Source organism: Rhinatrema bivittatum, chromosome 10 (assembly GCF_901001135.1).
Source record: "Rhinatrema bivittatum chromosome 10, aRhiBiv1.1, whole genome shotgun sequence".
NCBI classification, from domain to species: domain Eukaryota; kingdom Metazoa; phylum Chordata; class Amphibia; order Gymnophiona; family Rhinatrematidae; genus Rhinatrema; species Rhinatrema bivittatum.
This window is the reverse complement of record NC_042624.1, coordinates 63327005-63350175: the sequence shown is the minus strand read 5'-3', so window position 1 is coordinate 63350175 and position 23171 is coordinate 63327005. Positions and strand designations below refer to the sequence as shown.

General features: G+C 43.3%; 1 protein-coding gene across 10 annotated transcripts in view; it reads right to left on the bottom strand.

Annotated features, from left to right (window-relative positions):
- CACNA1E (calcium voltage-gated channel subunit alpha1 E) overlaps nt 1–23171 on the bottom strand; it is a 735423-nt gene that overhangs the window by 32690 nt on the left and 679562 nt on the right. For all 10 annotated transcript variants that reach the window (XR_003858904.1, XR_003858905.1, XM_029617785.1 and 7 more), the window contains exons 33-39: nt 20889–20999; nt 20151–20234; nt 12501–12626; nt 12110–12175; nt 8442–8533; nt 4083–4248; nt 2158–2285 (exon numbers count right to left, since the gene is read on the bottom strand). Coding sequence is in view for 8 of the 10 variants with exons in the window: in XM_029617785.1 (XP_029473645.1) it covers nt 2158–2285; nt 4083–4248; nt 8442–8533; nt 12110–12175; nt 12501–12626; nt 20151–20234; nt 20889–20999 (773 nt within the window). In the remaining 2 variants the exon portion in view is untranslated. The remainder of the gene's footprint in view (nt 1–2157; nt 2286–4082; nt 4249–8441; nt 8534–12109; nt 12176–12500; nt 12627–20150; nt 20235–20888; nt 21000–23171) is intronic.

Here is a 23171-nt window from a genome sequence, read left to right as displayed (position 1 = left end):
ATATAAATTGATAATAATTGCTTATAGTACAGTCTCTTTTCCAAGCTTTGGATGTATATTTCTGTTGTAGTCCATCCACCTGCCACTGACGGTAAAATGGACTTATGGATCAATCGTTTGCTTATAACATAGTCTTGGGATGGATATTGCAGATCAATAGCCTGCTACTGACCTGAGAAAGGAGTATTGGGTTATTTTTCATCATTCTTTCTCATGCCTCTAGGATGGCATTTTGAGCCAGTTCCAGCGTCAGGTATATAGTTTTGCAATAGGCTTTTGAATAAAGTTATGCTGGTTCATCATTGACAATCTTTGTTCCTAAGCATTGTTTTGATGTTTCTGAAAGCATATTCAGAGCTCAGTGAGAGCATGACTCCATGACTTATGTGTGGAAGAAACAGAGAAGACTACACCTAAATGCCACCCCATTTTGTATTATTCAAGATTGGCGCCACTGGGATATTTTTTTTACTGAGTTTTTATGGCCAGCAGGACCAGAATAAAAAGCTGGTGGCACTAGAAAGGAACAGCAGACATTATGTTAAGTTTATGCTCATTAGCTGATTGCCCATAAAACTGGTGTCAAAACAATTTGCCGCTACCATAAGCAAGCATTAACAGAACTCATGACTTCATCGCCTGACAGATAGGCCTGTTTTGGAGTCTTCTTTTCCATAATCTTTATTGAGGATTTATGACTCATACACAACTAAAAAATAAAACTAAAAATGCTCAGTATTTTAAATATACTAAAGTTAATGTTCTCTTGCTCGTGCTTCGACCATTGCCTGCTAGTTATATCAGTTTCTTAAAGGCAGATTCTGTTTTATGCCTAATATTACTGGGGCCCCCTGCATGGGAATGATCCATGAAAGAACACTGATAATATAGTCCAACTACTGGGTTTGCATAATTATGCAAAAAAATCATTTTTACGTGATGGGTTTTTTTTAAATGAGGATCTGCAGGATTGACTAGATGAGAGGGACCTGGAGGTTTGTAGGAGTGCCCATTTAAAGACTACCATTTATTTATTTTATTTGCAATATTTTTATCCCGCACAATACAAGTTTCTTTTTCGGATTACAATATGTCCCATGGCCATAAAAGTGGTGTTCAGTGAAAACCTACATGACTATTCCAAACAGACCTTCAGAGCTTGTGAAAGGGCAAAGCAAAAAGTGGATGGAAATGAGAAACCAGGGCAGCATTGATAGGGATCATCAACGAGCTCAACTAAAGGACTTTCTTCTTTAGGTTGGTGGTAGATTTCAGGATTTGGAGCCAGAGGGTTGCAAGTTCAAATTCCTAGATCCTTGGGTGGGTAAATATGGTGGTAGCATGAGGCCTTGAATATGACCCTGGATGATTGCAAAGTTGGACAGGGGAAAGTTGGTGATGAAAATGAACAATTCATCTAAAATAATTAGAGATCTCCTACACTTGCTAGAGTGGCTACTTCTTTAGTTCAGTAGTAGAATCCGTCTTCAGAGGCAAATTCAAATCCCAGGACCCCAAGATTAAAAAATTGACTTTTAACCTCACAGAAAGGGAAATTGCAGAGCAGTAAAACTGACTCTTTAAAGAACAGTGTGAGCAATCTTTGGAAGAAACCTACAGGGCAATAATTGGGTACATGCCTGTAGTCCAACAGACATGAAATGAATAATGAATAGGATTATTTCCAATCATAGCACAGGGGACAAATGTCAATGACTGACTATAGACTCAATTTAGCGAAATGGGCAGGATGACTGGACATTGAAGGCCTGCACGGCTGTATAAGTAGCCATCAAACATTTTTGGTAATCACTTTAAGGAGACCCATAGCTTGGTCTTAGTAATGATTTAAAAGAAACCCGAAGATTTATGGCATGTTTGCAAGTTCACATCAATGGCCATTTGAAGGTATATGCATAATGCTTGTATGAATATAAGTGTTATGTATCATGGAAGGACTTACTTGTGTGACTACAGTTTAGAAAATCTATTCATCTCTTGTTTTCTGAGCATCCCAAGGGGTAACCAGATTATTCCTCATTTAACCAAAAGTATTAGTGATCTGCACTATATCTCTATCCCATGCCCGCTTTGCCATCAAGCACCAATAAGGAGCCCTTTGAAAACAGAAATGAACAACAAAGTGCTTACACTTACCATGCAGCTCGGTCGTACTCTGCCCAGATTCGTACAAATTCATCAAGGTGATGAGGCCCCAAAATGGAAGAATCTCGAGTCAAGTATTCAAAATTATCCATGATAACAGCCACAAAAAGATTCAGCATCTGAAGGAAGGTGTTCAAAGAATGAGAGTGAGATAGAGAGCAATATGAGAGGGAGGGAGAATAAGATGAAAAAAGTCAAAGAAGAGAGCAAAAGAATGAAAAGAGAAAGAAAATGTGAAAGAGATATGGGGTAGGGTGTGGAGAAATAATGGTTTAGGTATAGACTCTAATCAATCATAACCAATGCATTATCCGATGCGATATTAAACGCTGATATTTTGGACCCTTGTACCAAACGCTTTCTCTCATTTTGAGTCCATAGGAAAAATGCTTAGTTCATAGGGTCCTATTTGTATCATATAATTTATAAAACAATATTTTTAAATATTAAGTTTCTTTATTCATATTCTACATTATTATGGCAACACTTTTCAAGACTGAGACAACAATGGCTTCCTTTTTCAGAAATTTGCAGTGCACATATGGTGGTGTGAAGACTCCACATCCTGGCAGTAGCCTAGAGATTCAGATCAGATAATCTATTGGCAACACAGAAAGTATGATGAAAGGAATATCAAGAGAGAAAAAAAGAGGGAATGCGACTTTAAAGAGGAGACCCTTAAAATAAGTACTACAATACAGTTAGGACTCCACCCAGCTGAGAGCAGAGCAGGAGTAAGATGCAGTTAGCCTGCCAGGGCAGCAGAAGGTACTGCACATAAAAAACAATGAAAAAAGGAAGAAAGAAGTTATGTTACTATAGCCATGAGCTTCTCGGGTAATGTAGTTCTATGGAACAAGGTGACACAGGGACAGGAGTTGCCAAGTAGGACGTGGCTTAAGCAAAATGAAAAGTCCCTAGTGAAAGCTGGAAAGAGAGAATTAATGAACAGAGGGTCAAGGAGCTGCCTGGTGGAGTCCGCAAGGAACAGGTGACAGCCAGAAGAACAAGGACCAGTTGAAAGGAGACCGTGGTAAACTTAGATACCACCTTCACAAGGGCCTAGTCCTGTCACAAACTGTGGTTGGGGCCTGCTTTACACTTGTGAGTGGCAAGTTATAACTTTAAGGGAAGTTTTAAGTTGTTGCATAAAGCTTCATGCCCATCTGTCTACTGTATGGAATGGCACCACCTCAAGGATGAAATTGTGTTATCTGTGATGTAAGACCGAGAAAGGAATAGAGGATGTCGTTTCTGCAAATTTGCCGGCCTGATCAGTTGTGTTGGGCTATTTGGCAGTGTTGGTATTTCTGAGCAAAAAAATAAGGCATTATGGAAATAACTTATGTATATACCTAAAAATACCCAAGCAAGTTCATAACGTGCATAAATGTGGTTACATAAAAAAAGAAGCATTTTGAGGAGAAGGGGTTTATGATTTTGGGCACATAGCTTGATTTTTCAAAAGGTATATGCAATGCATAAATGCCATAATGTTCCTGTGCATAACATTATGTCCCTTTTTACAATGGGTAACATTATGTACATATATTTAACAATCCAATATGCATTGCAAACTCCATTTATGTGTAATTCTTGTGTTTGAAGAGCAGCATGTTTTGAACATGTTTGAACTGATGTGTGTAAATAGAAGTTTTCATACAGGTGCATTACTGAAAATGTACCCCCATTATTTTTAACTATGATTTGTGGCAACAAATTCTGGCTGCTCAGCACTCAGATTTCAGTACAGTTTTAATTTTGGTTAACTGTGTGTGCAGATTTGAATATTTTCACATTTCTTGAGCACCAAATTCTTTTACCAAGTCATTGCTATTTTGCAAACTCGCATATTTGTCAGACCTTTCCTGAAAGTATTTGCAAATTGAAAAATGTGCCATTTTGAGCATTCTTACCAGGAAGGAACAGAAGAAGATGAATGAGACAAAATAAACATATGCCAGATCTGTCCCACAGCGTTCATTCTCGTTTTGTCCAGATTGGGCTGTGGTGTCTGGCTCACAGCCTTTGTCACCCAAGCATGATAGCATGATCTCCTGCCAGGCTTCACCTGTGGCACTCCTGTGGTTAAAGCACACCATATATGAACACCAAATAGCGGAATTCCTTTTATTTAAACCTGTCCCGCTCCTATGTTCATTCATCCCCATTTGTTACAACAGGACACCCTGCTACCATTTATGTATTTTTGTAAATCTAAACAACAATATGAGGTCCATATTCAGTGCCTCAGCTGGTTAAGTTCCTACTTATCCACCTAAGTGGCACATTTTAAATACATGACCGTGGTCAGCGGCTTCTACTTAGCTGGATAAATACATGGAGGTAAATATTCAAAAGCCATTTTGACAGATAACTTGCAAGTTATCCTTCTAAATGGCAAATGTGGCACATTCAGCCACTTATCCAGCCAATTATAGCTGGATTGTTGCGAGCGCGGGAGAGCGGTCACTTGTTCGGAAGAGTGTACCCTTAGGCCGCAGCACAATCCCAGATGAGAACCAGGGTATGCGTTGAGGCAGGTGAGGCATATCAAAGCATGGGCAGATAAACTGAAGACTTGGAGCTCTCAGGTCTCTGTCGAACCTGAACGCACCAAGAGGAGATCCAGCAATGCAATGCTGGTCTCTGGGGTAGCCCTCCAGCCACTCGTTAGCCCTTTCGACCTGCTGCATGGGAACGGCAAGTGCGTCAGGATGGACAAAGGTCAAGGACAAAAGATTACTCTGGAACAAGGACAAGACATGGTGAAGGTACTTGGGGACTTGGACGAGACGAAGGGGACTGAAGAGTCAGACGAGGCACTGCCCCTCAGCATGCCCTACACAACCCCCCATTGGCTGGTCGTGGACCATGCTGTCCCACTGTGCACCCTACACAACCTGAACAGGCTGGTCGCGGACCACGCAGAGAGTGGAATAGGCACAGGACTGGAACTCAGGATGGGAGAGAGAACCGGGCAGTACTTGGAAAGAGGATCCCACTGGAACAGAGCTCCAAAGATGGGAACAAGGTTCAGGTTCAGATTCAAGGATTCAGGTTCGGGTTCAAATTCAGATTCAGACTTAAATTCAAGGGTGGTCTTCTGGAAACTGGATCTGGTGGCAAGGAACAAGGCTGGAAACCCCAAACCCTGGAACTGAAGAATCAGGAACATCTGGACACAGAACCCAAAGAGACTGGAACATCTGGACCCAGAAACCGAAGAAACTGGAACATCTGGACACAGGAATGAACAGGAGCTGGATCCATCGAGAGATCAAGAACACAGGACGAAGACATAGGAGCTTCCATGAAGAACAGAAGTCCTTGAAGAAATGATGATGGACCTCAGAAGCCTCTTGGCATGAAGAGCTGGAACAAGCAGCTCCTTGCGAAAGCCCTGAGGAACTGGCAAAGAGCTCTTTTATAGGGCTGAAGAGTCGATAAGGAATGACATCATCAGTTGGGGCTGCGAGGCTTTTCCTGCTGCTGGCCCTTTAAATACAGAAGAGAGGCGTGGCCGTGTGCCTAAGGAAAAGCCGGGCCAGGACGGAGTTGGCAGCTGCATTAGCGGCATCGGTGGCACCAGGGCCGCACAGAGAAAACTGGGGGCAGTTCTCCTGCCACAAAGAAAGCAGCGACATCGGTGGCATCCAGGCCAAGGAGGAAAGAGTGGCGGCGGCAGTGGCCTGTGAGCCGCACGGGAGCGAGTGACAACACGGGGAAGGACCAGCAAGGCCTCAGCAGCGTCAGGATGTCAAGAGGTGAGAGGCTGCTCATGGTTGGGTCCGCAAGCAGCATCGCAACACAGATAACTACTTATCCGGTTACAAATTAGCTGGATAAAAAAGGGCCGGTTCAGGGGTATTCCTGGGAGTGGTTGAGTTATCCGGCTAACCTAGCCAAGTATCGGGTATATCCGCTAGGTTATCTGGTCTTGTGTGGGCAGATAGCATGCTTTTTAACTGGATATCTTTGAAAGAATAAATCGAAATACATAAACGGGCAGCAGGCCAATCCCTCCCTCTCCACCAAAATATCTTATAAAGGAACTATTGGGCCGTGCTGTGTTCACCCCTAAAACCTTAATATAGTGAAAGACTCCTGTCCCGGTGTATTATTAAATTATTAAATTACTAGTTCTTCGTCCGGGCGGCGAGCCTTTTTATTGGCATATATGCTCTTCTCTCTCACCGGCATCTCCCTCCCCTCATATAAGCTCCCTCTCTCTGAAACCCACACTCAAGCATCCCCCCCACCCACCCTCTCTTACCTCCCATGCTCTCTCTGATACCTTCCCCACCCCCCTCTCACCAACCATGCTCTCTGTCACCCCCCATCTCTCTCACACGCATTCTCTCTCATCAGCATCCCCCCCCCCCACCCATGCTCTCTCTCACACCCTTCCTGCTCTCTCTTACCCTCCCCTGCCTGATACACATTCTCTCTCACCGGCATGCCACAGGACCCGCGCCGTTCGTGGTGAAGATGAAGGCCCGGCGCACCGTTCGCAGCACATGGGGGCCTTCCATTTTCACCTTGAGCAGAAAATAGCTTCAGAGACCCCAGCATGCCGCGAACGGAGCGCATCCTGCAGCACACGCTCCGTTCACAGCGAAGATGATCAGCGTGCCGGGCCTTCATCTTCGCCGCGCACGGAGCATGTGCCGAGGGACGTGCTCTGTTTGCGGCATGCCAGGGTCTCCTCTGCTATTTTCTGCCTGTCCCGTGATGGCCGCCATCCTTCCGGTTTTGAATAGTCTTCCGGCGAGGGAGGAAATTGGCGAGGTGAGGGAGGAAATCTACGGGAAGGAGGAATTCTGCACAAATTCTGCGTTCCGCACTAGCGCTGAATTCCCCCAGGAGTACCTCTTGTAGCTGGTGTTGTGATATGGCCGCTGTACGGCATGTTTGAGCCTCCAAGGTGGCCAGGGAGCTGCCTGCGCCATCTATCGGCGGGCTGGGGAACATGCGCGAGCACTGACAGACACACTACCAAGCCCGATATATTATGGATGGAAACCGATGTGATGTTTTCTTAACGAATGTCGGTATACAAAAAACTTTAAATAAATATATCAGCCTACCCCCCCTTCCCTTCCCTCCATAAGGATTCAAAATGTTACGGTGCCCCCCCCCCCCATTCCCCCTGATACCTTCTCATACATTGCTGGGAGCAAGGGACCCTCGCCCTGCTCCCGGCACCTCCAGTGCAAGCTGTAAGAGAGACAGTGCTGGAAACGTAAGCTTAATGTAAGCTTAAATATATTTGCCGCTGAATATACACGTACAATGGAGCACTTAGACAAGTCTAATTGGCTAAGGTTAGACCTGCTCTATGGCACGTCTAAGCTTAGCCGTACAACTTACGCAGCTAAGTCCAAATATCGTCAATTGACCACATAAGTTGTATGGTTAAGTCGCTCCACCCCAATCCACCCACTGCTTGCCCACAACTTATGTGGCTAACGTTTTAGCCCTAGAAGGGTCTCATATGGTGCTGAACATGGGTGCATATTCAATATTCAGTGGACGCTACTTAGCAACATAAGTCCAACTTATCTGAATAAATACCGCTAAATGTGCTTTGAATATTGACCTCTAAGGTGTTTAGGGGAGGGGAGAGGAGAGAGGGAGGGGAATGGCCCGCTGGCCCACTTATGTGTTTCAATTTTATTCTTTAATGTTAGCACTTCTTAGCCAGACGTCTTTTAAAAATATCCGGTTGAGTAGCACGTTATCCGGCCACACAAGACCGGATAACTAAGAACCTACCCAGCTATATTCAAACAGAGCAGGTTAGGTTTTTTGTTATCCAGCTAAAGGTAGCCGGATAACTTTAGGATGGTATATTCAGCGGGACATTTATCCTGCTGAATATATGGGACAAGCTATCCGGTTAACTTTAGCCGGATAATTTGTCCACTAAATGGCCTATTGAATATTGGCCTATAAGTATTTATCTGGCTAAGTGGTGGGAGAGGAATGGGCATAATAGGAAGGCGTTGAGTTAACCAGATAAGTTATATGGCTAAATCCGATATTCAGAGTTAGCTGGATAACTTATCCAGCAAACTCTGGTCGTCCCTTAGACCTGACTTAAAATTAGCCGGATAAACTTATTTTGCTAAATTTAGGATAACCAGATATATTCAGTGGTGTGGTTGTGCTGCTGAATTTGTAGGCTAAGTTAGCCAGATAAGTTTATCCGGCTTAACTTGCTGAGCTGTACAGCGGCTGAATATGGACTTCTACAAATACATTGGGTTTACCTGAAAAGAAGCATGAGAGAACTCCAAAAGCTTCGGAAATTATTATGACGGTTAATGTGGCTGTTCTCATCTAGACGGATATTCCCAAAAACCTAAAAAAAATTTATATTTGTATAAAAGGTTGATAAATACAACAGCATCAGAGACATTGTGAACAAATCTTTCTCAGCTGTGCTTGATACAGCAGCACCAACAGCAGCATCAATATCAACAGGCTGTGCAATATAACACACTCTTATGTATTGCGCAGTATTTATGAGCACACGGTGAATAATAACACACATATATTATGGGCCTGAATTACTAAGGGGCAGATATTCAAAGAACGCTGAGTGGTAAAGTTAACCGGTTAAATTTGACTGGTTAGCTTTGTCTGGATATTCAGCTGCAGCTAGCAAGCTCAAGTTACAACTGAGTATCTACGTTTTGTTTCCTTAGCTTATTAAAATTTCTTAATCGTTTTGTGCACAGGCTTTAAGCGATTTACAAAATAAACCTACATAATATAATCATATAACAAAACATAACATCAAAAAATCATATATACAACAAACCAACAACCTAAAAGTCAATATAGACATAAATCAGTATAGACATAAATCAAATATACAAGAACAATTTAGGTGAATGCTTGCTTAACCAGAAAAGCTTTTTAACAGCATTTTAAATGATTTACTCCTTCAGTCTCAAAATCGCGGGGATGGAATTCCACAGCATGGGAGCTGCCACTGAAAAGGCACAGTCCCTTGTGGTTGACAGCCTAGCTGTATGCACTGTAGGCACCTGAAGGAGACCCCTTTCTTGTGATCTGAGATTTCTGGTGGGTTGGTAATTTGCAGCAAAAAGTTGATCCATGGAAAAAAAAAAGAGGTGCTGAGAAGTTTGTGAGTCAGAAGCAATGTCTCAGATTGAACCCTATAATGAATAGGCAGCCATTGAAGATGGTGTAATGTAGGAGTGATGTGATCAGAACGTTTGGCTCCACTGACTAAATTTAACTGCACAAAACTGAATTTGGTAATATGTATGCATTTAGGGAGACAACTTTAGCTGATTAATGCTGAACATCTCACCAACTGGTACGGGATATATTTACGGACTTGCAATAGTGCATTAATGCACATTAATGTTTATTGTCATGCATTTCATAGTAAGTAGGTCACATTGAGAATAATGGGACCTATTTACTACCAATGGAATAGCTTTTCAAAGGGCTTTTGCACGTAAAAATAGCATATATGAGTGTAGGTAGCATGTAATTGCATATATGTTATTTTAAAAACATCAAGAGGACATGCACATTTTCCATTTTGCATGTACTTTCTGTGGCAGAAAAAAGGGGCAGGCTAGGTGCATTCTGGTACGGGCTTCGGAAGTATGTACGGTAGTTGCTATTTTGTAAAAGATATACACACATACATTATTGAACTTATTTGTACACTTTAACACCCACTAATTGACTGGTGCAAGTGAAATTGGACTTGCTTGTTGTCTGCAGTTTTTGGGTCGGAAGTCTGGGTGAAGTGCTAGAGGGTTTGGAGAGAGACTGGGTGAACTGGTGGAAGTATCAGAGAGCTGATGATTCTTTGTATGCAAGTATTTTCAAAATGGTATACATGCATACTTTATAAAATACCTGACTCTGAATACAAATAAGGGTTATTATGTGTACATGTTATATTTTTTTATGTGCCTAAAATATACAGGCATATATTTATAAAATAGGTAGAGAAAGTATAAGCTTTCTTGCACTGGAATTATTTGCGCTTACTTAAACATACACATGTACTTTTGGAGCTGAACGCAGTATTTTAGAGACTGTGCAGCTCCCGCAAATGCCATATCGAAAATAGGTTCGAAAATGAAGCTCTTTGTGCATACATATGGATTATCACAAGTAACTCAGGCCCTAAATGAATTAATGCTTTACAAAGTTGGTATTTTTTCAAATTCTCTATGCAGCTTTCATATAATGCCCTGGCCCTTTCACAGCTGTTATTTTCTCAGAAAAGTCAGAAATCATGCCATATCCACCAAGTCAAACTGGTCCATATTAACAAATGATATTATAGACACTGCAAAAATCAATCAAATTCCATTCCATGTGACATGATTCTGAAGATGAAAAAAAAAGAAATGTGCTGACTGGATAAACCAGATGGCTGGTTTTCATTTCAGTTGCAACAGAGAGGCATTCATGTGACTTGCCCAAGATCACACAGAGTCAGCAGTCGAGGTTAACTCTTGAAGTCATAATCCAAGACTTCTCATGCAGCTTAGGAACAGTTCTAACCACTAGAGCACGTCTCCTTGCTTGGCTTTTTCCAAAGTTCAAGAGAATTACAGAGGAGCTGCTTGAAGGATTCAAACATAATGACTTAGAACCAACAGATTCATTTGCTAGAAAGTATTAGTACATGCTATGTGTACCAGTGAAATAATGCTCACAGATTGAGACTGTATAACTTTCTCTTAACTGACCAGTCTCTACCATGGTGAACTTAGTAGCATCAGTGACATTTTTATAGGATCTTGCTCTACAATCACAGGCATCCCTAGGTAAGGGAAACATGGCTGAGCCTAGGCCAATGCTTTGATTTGCATGGAAGCATTAAGAGAAGTACTGGACTACCACTGAAAAGCAGTGAGCGAAACACATAAAGGTGAATTTTAAAAGCCTGGCGTGGGCCTAAACTGGGAAATATGTGCACACGTTGGACTTGTGCATGCCGAGCGGATTTTATAAGTCGCAGGGATATGTTCGTACGTGCCACTGCACGCACAAAGAACACGTTTCCAAAAAGGGGTGAGGCATAGGCATGGTCTGGGTGGGCCATGGGCGTTCTGGGGTTGCAACCTGCAATTTGTGTGTACATATTTGTGCGCACTGGTGCGTGCCAGGGTCCCCTGCTGCATAACTTTACTTCTGCTATGGACGATGAGTACGTTTCAAAACAAAGAAATCTAAGCAAGTCAACAGGGTTTTAAGTATTAGGGCTAACAGTGGGAAGGGAGGCTATTAAACGAGGGGATTTGGAAGTCCTATCCATTAATTGGGTGAACTGGGAACGAACTGGGAAAACTAGCAATGGCGTCAGCGTGCGTCCCTTGCAAAGTTTCCTCACTTACACAGTAGAAGTGGAATTTGCGCGCACGTGTGCAGGTCCATTTGAAACTGAGTGTACATGTCCGTGCGTCCAGGCATGTATGTTATAAAATGACTGCGTCACTGGGCGTGGGCCAACAAACGCACGTATCTCTGCACCTGCATGCCTGTTTAAAAGTTACCATCATCGAGCGTCATTTTGGAACCGCGCACAGAGCAGTAAAGCCAGCTTAGGCACGTTTGAAAATACTCGGATAACTGGTCGAGTGCACATGCATTCACTCGCACGAATGTGTAGGCCTACTTCTTTTCAGAGCGTGTACCTTGCATGTGTACGCTTACGCGCATGCCTTTTACTATCACTAGCATGCGCATGAGTGCCGACTCCACCTCAGCCCCATCCCCCAGATCGTCTCTTCTCAGTGTGCATAAAAGTATGCTTGAAATTGGGTTACGCGCATATTTTTATGTGCACTGAGCCCAGGTCAATTTTAGAACAGCTTTGAAAATTACCCTCATAAATATATGTATATATGTATACGTGAAAAATATATAGCCTTACCTGCATCCCAATGATTGCATATATGAAAAACAGCATAGCTATCAAAAGGCAGACATAAGGTAGAGCCTACAAAGAACACAAAAATAATGAACAAGGATGTTACATGTTTTAAATAATGGTTTTCAGCTGAGTGAACCAGGAAGCACTTTGTGAGTTCATCAGAACGAGGATATAACAGAAATGAAATCTAGAGAAATCCCTGCGGCTGCACTGTTAGCACTGATGACTCATCCTCCTCCTCCAGTGTTGATCCAGCCTCCCCTGCCCTGCCTTCTATTTGTGGCTGAACATATTTCATCAACCCTCGTTTGGCCCTGAACTTGTAGCAAGGTAATTAGAATGATCCTGCTTCTCTCGCTCCATGCGCTTATTGCAACGTGCATCGCCTTACCTTAAAGGACTGAACGAAAGTCCACAGCAGAATGCGGATGGTGTAACCCTGGCGCAGCAGTTTGATGAGGCGTGCCGCTCGGAATAGTTTAAGAAAACTCATGTTGAAGCTGCTGGTGTTTACTAACTAAGGAGACAACAACAGAAAAAAAAAAAAAAAGGAAGAAAGTTATAGAGTGGAAGGATCCGTGCTAAGCAGCCAAACTCATCCACGAATTCTGTGGGGAAAATATGTACTACTAACACAGCAGATCACATTCTGATGTCCATTCTCAGCAGGGCGGTTAGAGGGCAAGTTATCCAGTTAAATTCAGACAGATAACCTGTCCCCTATATTCAGCGGGATAAACGTCCAGCTGAATATACTTGCTTAAGGTTATCTGGCTACATTGAACATAGCTGTTTATGTTTTTAAGTTACCCGGCCTTATGTGGGCAAATAACACGCTACTGAACTGCATATCTTTAAAAGACATTTATTTATTTATTTTGGAATTTTTATATATCGCCATTCATGTGGTAGATTACATATCACATCGGTTTACAGTGAAAACACAAGTTGCAAAGAGCGAACAGGGTGATAAGGAACTGGGAGCAAAGGAATAAAAAATTAAGAACATATTGGAACCTGTTAAATAGTGACCACGTAAGGAGTGGGAAGACTCTCAAACAAAAACAGATCCAGCTAAGTAGCGCTGTCCTCACTTAAGAATCAGTGCCCTAACCCCCTTCCTCCTCCATCAGAGCTAATGCTAAGGCCCTGTCAGGCCTTACTCTTCTAACGCCACACCCCCCCCCCCACACACACACATTTAAGTTATGCTGCATTTAACCCCAGTCCTGAATTTTATATAAATACAGGACCCGCTGCTTCCCCCCACCTCGCACAAGAAAGAATTGGGCCACCTGTACCCTCATCCTTCGGACCCTCCCCATCATCCCCCATAACCTTTTTTATGTGAGCTGGGAGCAAGAAACCCTCTACCCTGCTCCCGGCGCATCCAGCGCTGCTCTGAATATAGCGGGGGTAAATCATTTAGATGGATAACTATTATGAGATCTGTCTAAATGGCTTTTGAATGTAGACCTCTCTGGGTTTTTTTTTTTTCTAGTCCTCTGATTTAACCTGTGTGCCATAGAATTCTCATTCATGACGTAATGTTTTTATCTTGATGTGATGTTATTGCAATGCAATGAGCTGATGAGGAGTTATAACTGCTAGAAGGAATAAATTCCCAAGACTTTTCTTCTGAGTCCATTTCTGACGGGGATGGCCATTCTGTCAATGATGGAAAATCAAGGTGTGAGCCAATCCTTGCTACCTTAGCAAGAAAGATTTAAATGGCTTCAGGTTTCTCCCAGCCTTTCAACATATTTATTCCATGCAGTGAGAGAAAGGTTTCCATGGTTAGCAACTCATTATTATTGTTGGTATGTACCTCCGTGCAAACAGTGGTTCACCATGAACATCAACATACATAGTGCCCACTTCCATGGTGATACCAGACCATTGTGAACATCAGTGAAATGAGACTGAAGAACATAAATATACATATCCCCGAAGAGCAAAGGGAAAAGGGGGAGGGGGGTATGAGAGAGACATTTAGATATCTGAAAGATATATAATGTAACCAAAAGAAATATTTCTTTGGAGTAAAGGTTATGGAGACATGGAATAACCTCCCACTGGAGCCCTAAACAGTAACATAATTCATGAAAAAATTGGATAAGTAGAGAGGATTCTCAGACGAGAGGATAAAACATTGATTGGGTAGGCTTTGGGAATAAGTAGACTAGAGGAGCCTTGCAGTTTTATCTATCATCTAATTTCTATTTTTGTGATTAGAGTCTACTGATACCATGCTAGCTCTAATGATTTTGACTGAGCTACAAAAGCAGAGCACCCCAGAGTCTATGCCCACATTAATATCATATCACAACAAACATTCAAATAAATAAATAAATTCACACAAATGTATACACATATATTTTTAATTTTATAAATCACCATATTGATACTGAGCTGTTCCAACTTAGCCCTAGTGGGATACAGTAGCAGAACATCCCAGTGTCCCCTTCCAATATTATATTGTTATGAAATCATCATTTATGTCTTTTGATCACCACATCAAAATCATAGCATCCATGCTAATCCCCACTGGGATGCAACAGCAGAAAATGTCAATAGCTAGAATGAAGTTTGGCAGGACATGAGGACATGGCAGTCTCACTCCTGGTGGCAAGTATCAGAAAAAAAAAAAAAGGTTAATTCCAACAAAATGTCAGGCAAGTAAAAATTGTGATTTCATAAAGATGCGTGTATGCTTGGGATAAGGATAAAGTGGGTTAGATCACAATAAAGGTAGTAGAACTATAAAATCACTCAGAAACGTCAAGTGGGATTTCTTCTACATTCTTCTGCACTTTCATTGAAACCACTTAATGCACAGGTAGCAATTCATTGGGGCCAGGCAACGTAAAAAATGCCTGATGACATAACATGCTTTAGCCTTAAAGAAATTCCAGTTTAGATTGTTGAAAATAAAAGGAATATGGCCAATCCTATAGCTCTTCTACTTTTCCTCTCAGTACTGACAAACAACCCCAGATGTGGCAGGCCTTTGGAAGTAAGCAGAAATAGCTACGCCAGTTTAATGGGCTCACGCTATTAAGTTTTTCCTCAGTAAGTAAATTGGTCACACTATTTAGACAATGCATTTTGGGGTTTCAATGCATAATAGCATGAGCATGGCGTTTTTACCATGCACACATTAAAACTTTTATAGCATTACTTGTTAAGTGGCATTTTGATATGCATGACAACTTTTTACCTACTCACATGCTAAGCTTTTCTTAGCATGAGTTTTATTGCAAAGACCCCAAAATACCGAGCTCTGTATTTCCAGATGAGGAGGTCATGTTTTCCTTCTACACACTAAAGAACATTCAACATTAGCAGGTAGACATGACTGTTCCCTTCTTGCACAACAACCCTTCTAACCACTGCTTACCCTGCCACTGCACAACAAATCACATAAAGCAATATATATATATAACATTCTTGTGCTATCCCTACCCAGTGGGAACAGGTAGGGCAACAAATAATTTCCTCCTGTTCTGTACACCATGAGATATTATGTTGGAACACAACAGGTTCTATATGTAACAAGGGGCTGCTTGTGGGATGGCCCCAGAACCGGCTGACATCCCTGGATGTCGCCTGACGTTGCCTTCCCCTTCTCATGGCAGGAACGCTGCCATCGTTGGCTCCTCTGGCTGTGCTACACCGGACCCTAAGGTGCATGCGCTCAGCACCGCACCACTCTAATAGGCACTGCTGCAGGAAACCCTCTCCGACGCAGGATGACGACAGTGCAGGCTGGGGATTTAAACCCAAGCCGCACTCCCTGCACTTACTTCAAAATCAGGTCCTCCTGCTACCATTGCAGTGCATGTTGCTTCCTGTCGTGTTCCTGAACCTGCCTTGCCTTGATTCAGCCTGCCTTGTCCTGTCCCGGACCTTCATCTCCTGGTATCGACCCTGCTATGGTCCCAGACCTCTCCCTTGCCTGCTGCCTGCCATTAACCTCTGCTATGGACCTGGACCACTCTCTTGCTTGCTGCCACTGACCTCTGCTATGGAATCTGACTATGCCTTGCTCCCTGACCCTCGGCCCGAACCTGGTAACTGTCTGATCACTTCGTGTCCCGACTTCAGCCCAGCTCCTGACTCTCTCTTTCTGATCATCCTTTGGGACACTTGCCTAAGTCCTGCTGGCCCGTGGAACCCAAAGACTCAATCTGCAGGGAATCGGGCTGGTATAGGTGAAGGACTAGCTCAGTCCCAACCAAGGGCGTGTCTGACAGCTGTTGGCATGGGCCAAGCCACAGCACAAGGGCTCACAACCGTGACACTATAAAAATATGTATGCATCCAACCAACTTATTGAAAAATTACTCTTGAATACCATAGAGAAATGTAACGAAAAGGTCAAGAAAAGATGGTAACCATATTTTAATCAATGGAATCTCCTCCACATGTCAATAAATTTCTTTTCCAATTCCTCAAGTCCATCTAGACTTTAAGCAACCAGGTACCTACAACAACTCGGTCAAGTCTTGTATAAGTGTATAAGTGGTTAAAAGGAAAAAACCATGAATAATAAACCATAACAATAACGGTTTTTTTTCTCTTTTAGCTGTCTCAGATATTTTTACAGTATTCCGATGCCTTGTTTGACAATGATTTAACACTGAAAGGCAAATGAAATGGTGACAGATGGGCACCCATTTCAGTTTGTCAGAACATTGACCTCTCATACAGGCCAATGCTATATCATGAGCTGAGCCTAGCGCACATGCTAATGAGCTCTTGGCGCACATTTTGGACCTGATGCAATAAGGGGATTAGCGCGTCCAAAACTTGCATCCAAATCTGCGCTTAGCTAATAGCGCTCATCACAATGATGATGCAAAGAAATCACCGTGCGCCCGATGCACCATTTTAATGCTAGCCCCAGGGCTGGTGTTAAATTTTTACGTGCTCCAAGCTGTCTAACCCCCCCCCCCCCCCACAAAGCCCCCCCCAAAAAAGCCCAAAATACTGCTTTTCTGTGGTTCCTCCTACTTGGTACCATCCAGATACTAAGTAGGAGGAACCATAGGAAGCAGCATGAAAAAACAAATTTGCCAGCGGACAGGTTAGGGAAATGGACACCCATTAATTGAGCGTCCATTTTCCTAACGTGCTCCCAGCCACCTCTTCTGGAAGCCCAATGCCATGGACACGCTAGGGATACATAATTTATCCCTAGCGTGTCCTTTTTAGCATGAACATAAGAACATAAGAATTGCCATACTGGGTCAGACCAAGGGTCCATCAAGCCCAGCATCCTGTTTCCAACAGTGGCCAATCCAGGCCATAAGAACTTGGCAAGTACCCAAAAACTAAGTCTATTCCATGTAACCATTGCTAATGGCAATGGTAACATGACCCCCACATTTAAATAATGCATTGCGTGCCCAGGAGAGGTGGCTGGGGGCACGTTAGGATAGTGGGTGCTTAGTCACGAGTGTCCATTTTGCACGAGTCGATATTGCATCAGCCTGACTCTGTATTGCAAGTGATGCTGTCATAGTATATAAAGTTGATAATGACACACATGAATGTCAGACAGAAAAGAAAGTGAAAGCAGACTGCCACATTAGCTGTTTAGATGCAATAACTGATATTGCGAAGAGTGAAGTTATGGAAATGGAAAACAAAGGATACCTGCTAGCAAAAGAAATAATCTGCAAAAGTTGTTCTTCCTGGCAACATTTGGTTTTCTGCATGTTAAAACAGAGACCAAACAATATTATTTTTTTTATCATTGCACTTAGAAAGCGAGCCCTTCACCTCCCAACACAAAACGTTAATGTGCATTGTTAGTAAAAAAAAAAAAAGCCCAGATAAGATTAATGAAATTATGAATGCACTTTTAACCCCATTGGGGGGGGGGGGGGGGCAGGGGAGGTGCTTAGGTTAGGGGCGGAAAGGTGAGTACACAAATTGCATTTTCAAACTGGCAGGCCTGCTCTTCCAGCAGAAATCTACCTGCAGAACAAGCAGGCGCAAGCGACCGCGAGCACTCTGTACCCACAGCAAGCTTCAAAGCAAATGTGAACGTGCACACTTCTCTTTTGAAAACTGCTGCAAAGCCAAAAGGTAAAAAGCAACAGCAGTCTTTCTTCCAACATGGACAATCTAAAAAATTGCCCACTTACGGGGGAATTTTAAATCCCCGACGCACGCAAATACCGGAAGATATGTGCATGGCCGGGCCATGTGTGCGCTGAGCACATTTTCAGAGCGGCCTGGCCGCGCGCATCTCCCGGTATGCGCGGAAGTGCTGGGCTTTTAAAAAGGGGCGGGGCTGGGGAGGGCTGGGGTGGGCTGGCCAGGACAGCGCCATTAGATGCTGTCCCGGTGAAGTACGTTCTGGCAGCCAGCTGGTGTGCAGAACTTACTTCAGCTGCTGGAAGCAAGTAAGTTTTACAACAACAAAAATGAGGGTTTAGGGGTTGGGGAGGAGAGGGGAAAGATAGCTAGGCAGACTGGGAGTGAACTGGGGAAAGGCCCGATTGTGTCACTGTGCAAAGATGGAAGGCCCCCGTGTGCCGTGAATGGAGTGTGCTCCACTCATGGCGAAGATAAAGGCCCTGGTGAGAAAGAATGTGTGTGTGTGTGTGTGTGAGAGAGAGGAGAGGGAGAGGGGTGTGAGAGAGGGGAGGGGGTGTGAGAGAGGGAAGGGTGAGAGCAGGGAGAGGGGTGTGAGAGAGAGGAGTGTGAGAGAGAGCATGGGAGGTAAGAGAGCGGGGGTTTCAGAGAGAGGGAGCCTATATGAGGAGATTGTGAAGGAAGGTGTATGTGTGTGAGAGATTGGGAGCTCATGTATATGAAAAAGGGTTTATGTGAGGGTGCTAGCCTGTGTGAAGCGATTGTGTATGTGTGAGACAAGGCAGTGTGAAGGGCTGCGTGAGAGAGAGACATAGGTAGCCTGTGTGAGGATGTATGTGTGAGAGAGAAAGGGAGCTTGTGTGGGTGTCTATGCAAGAGAGAGGGCCCTGTATGAGGGGATGTGTGTGTGTGCGAGAGAGTGAGGGAGCCTGAATGAGGGTGTGTGTATGTGTACTAGAGAGAGGGAGCATGTGTGTGAGAGAGGGTGGGACAGAGGGAGCCTGTGAAAGGGACAGTACTGAGAATGGGGTCAAACTCTGGGACTGGCGATAAGAGTGGAAGGGGTTGAGCCTAGAGGTGGAGGGGAAAGATACTGGCAGGTGTAGGAGTTGGGACTTGAGAGGGCAAAGTGGCCAGGGGAGTAGGGAGATCGAGTGGCAGGGGGGTGGCAGTAAATTAGAGGGTGGCAGGAAATTCAAATCAAACGGTTACCAACAAGGGCCCTGAACTGGGTGGTTGGTGAAACAGATAAATAAGTGTGGGAGCTTGCTGGGTAGACTGGATGGGCCGTTTGGTCTTTTCCTACCATCATTTCTATGTGTCTATGAGTGGAAGGGACACTCTTACAGTGAATTTCTAGGAAGATTCTGCTCAAAATATTTAAAATTCTGCATCTTTAAGTAATAACTTTTTTTCTGTATTAATTTAAAATGTAATTACTTAAAAACTGTCATGTAAATTGTGTTATTTTGACCAATATAAAGTTTGCAGAATTGTAAGTTTTTGTGCGCAGAATTTTAAATTTTTTTGCTCAGAATTCCCTCAGGAGTAAGAGTTTAGCAGGCTCCACGAGTTGCATAAAAATGAACTGGCACAAGCTCGCTTTCTAAGTGCAATGATAAAAAAATAATATTGTTTGGTTTCTGTTTTAACATGCAGAAAACCAAATGTCAGGAAGAAAAAAAACAGCAAATATATATATATATATATATATATATTTTTTTTTTTAGTAACAAGAAACATCTAATAATGACATGATGCTGTGGAACACAAGAACACGGATACAGGATGTGATTTCTTTGGTGCTCTTTGTATCATTTATTGAGTAGTACAATAGTTCTCTCTCTCTTTCTGCTTTCTGCACAAGACAACTAAAGAGAAACCAGGAAAAAGCCCAATAGTATAACTGTATTGATAAAAGCAGCCTATTTACCTTGCTATCAGTCAGGATGATCTCAGTAATGCTACCAACAACTGTAATGAAGTCAAAGATATTCCACGTGTCCCGGAAATAGTTCTGCATAGGGAACAGAAATAAGTTCAATCTCAATGCTATTACTTTGCAGAAAGAGAAAAGAATTTGAGAAAATGAAGGGATGGGTGCAGTTGAGCAGGGAGTAGGCTACAGTCAAAGAAAGCAACACACTACCTAAAATCATGGAGAAATGACAAACAAGATTTAGAATGGTGGGTGGCAAACCTTTCCTCAGGGACCCCCAGGATATCCACAATGAATATGGATAAAACATATTCATTGTGGTTATCCTGAAAACCTGACTGGCTGCGGGGTCCCTGAAGACAAGTTTCTGGCCCACCGATTTTGAGGCGATTAATGATAAAAAATTAGTTTTGAGGGAAACAAAAGTGAGTAGAATTGAGGGATAGGTAGATTAATGATAAGTAATAACATGTTAAAAACTGCTGCACTAACTTAGACCCATCCAGGATAGTGTCTCATTTTAACTAAGCAAGCTAAAGTGTTTCTAGGTTGACTCCGTAGCGACAAATAATAACAGAGAAATCTCCATCCTAGTTCTACATGTTGAAGAAAAAACTAACTTCTCAACATGAATAAGAAAATGCTGCCATGAAGCAAAATGTAATCCTGATGTTAGTACCAGCTAGCCAGAAGACAAAACTTTGTCCAGATGTAATGCTGCCAGTTACTCACCAAGAAGCCAAATGCAATGATCTTCAGGATGCACTCAAGTGAGAAGAGCATTGTAAATGCAATGTTCAGGTACTTTAATGCCAGTTCATATGGCCAGGGTGCCGAACTATACTGATGGGAAGAAAGACAGATAATCAGAATAATGAAAGAGAGAAACTGCATCCACAAGAGCTCCAAGGGCAAACCATTCATAGTGGACACAGAATTTATCCATATGGACCACCAGCATTAATCATCTATGGCAACATAACATTTCACTAGTGGGGGGCCTCCGGCATTATCTCTGCTGGATAGAAGCAGGACTTCATTAATCAGGTGTCTAGGAGATGGGATCCATCATTTGTATATCAGATGTTATTAGCCAGATTGAAGTCAGGATTTCACCAAATGAGGACTGCTGGCATAACACATCCATGGGGAGAAAGGAGAGTAGGAGTAGCAGCCTAGAGGTTAGAACAGTGGACTGAGAACCAGGCAAGCCAGGATTCAAATCCTCTTCGGTCACCAATGCTTCTTCTGAACTTGGGCAAAATACTTTGCCCTCCATTATCTTATTTACTAGGAGGTCAATATTAAAAATAAAATGGCTAAGTAAGTTAGCCAGATATAAGTTATTTGGCTAACTTACATGGCTATGCTACTGAGTATCCCTGAATTTGATGCTACTTAGCTGGATAAGTTATACCTGGCTAAATTAAACCTACTTTGTAGCAGGTCTAACTAATCTGGTTAGCTTAACCGGATAAGTCCAAATATTGGCACTTACTTATCCGGCTAACTTAGCTGGACAATTAGTGCCACCCCAATCCGCTCATTTCCCTCCCCTTAACTGGATAAGTGATTTATCTGGCTAAGTGGTGACCACTGAACATAGCCAGCCAGATATTCAATAGCTACCACTTCGCTGGATAAGTTACTATTTATCTGGCCAAGTAGCTTTGAATATTGGGCTCTAAGCAAAATGGGAGAAAACCTTTAGTAAATAGGCCACTTGATTGTAAGTCCTCTGAGGCAGGGAAATACCTACTGTACCTAAAATGTAACTTGCCTTGAGCTTGGGGTTGGAAAAATGAGTAAACAAATCTAAAAACCAATGAAAGCACTTCAAGACCTGGTGCTAGATGATATGGTAACTAGGGATGTGAATCGTGTGATCGATCATCTTAACGATCGATTTTGGCTGAGGGGGGAGGGAAATCTGATCGTCATGGTTTGTTTTTTTTTTTAAATCGTAAAAAAATAGCGCCGGCGCCATTTTGAATATTGGCAATACGGCGCGAGTGCAGGAGGTCGCTTCCGGACCCCCGCTGGACTTTTGGCAAATCTTGTGGGGGTCAGGAGGCCCCCCCAAGCTGGCCAAAAGTCCCTGGGGGTCCAGCGGGGTTCCGGGAGCGATCTCCTGCACTCATGACATCGGGGGACAGGAACCAAAATGGTGCCGGCGCTACTTTTGCCCTGTCATATGGTAAGGGCAAAGGGCCACCGGCGCCATTTCTATTAACGCAGCCGTGGCCCGAGAGCGGGAGATCACGGGAGATCGCGCCGGGACCCCCCCACTGGACCCCAGGTAATTTAAAACATTTTGGGGGGGGGTTCGGGAGGGTGGGGGATTTGTTTTAAAGGGTCAGGGTGGGTTTTAGGGTTGTTTTGGTGTGCCGGTTTTCCCGCCCTCCCCCCTCCCCCGATTTACGATTTTTTGACGATAAATCGGGGGAATTGCCATTGTATCGCGGCTCTAACGATTTTTGACGATTTAAAATATATCTGACGATTGTTTTAAATCATCAAAAAACGATTCACATCCCTAAAACTGTTCTGCAACCCCACTTGAATGGGGCACAAAATGTGATGGCGTCGGCCATCTGAGTGAACAAGTGCCAAACTCTCAATAGAGTTCAAAAGGAATTTGAGTCAAATTGGACCCAGAAGCCATGGATGGTATGTAGAATGCCCATACTGGATAGAGAATCCCCTCTCTGACTGCTGGCTCCTTACCACTCCAACAGTCACAGCAAACAGGGTCTCACTCTGAGGACACAATCCAACAACATAACTGTTACTTTCTGGTGTTACCACCAGCAGTCAGAGTATGTAACATAAGTTGATAGGCACTGATTATATCACAATATGGCGCCGGCCATCCATTGCTCCTACCATGTGACAGGGGCTGACCAATGGCACCGGTAGCCCCTGTGACATAGTAGGTCAAAGGCTATTGGCGCCATTTTGAAAACCGGCAGCCGAGGGCGTGAGTGCAGGAGATGGCTCCCGGACCCCCCGCTG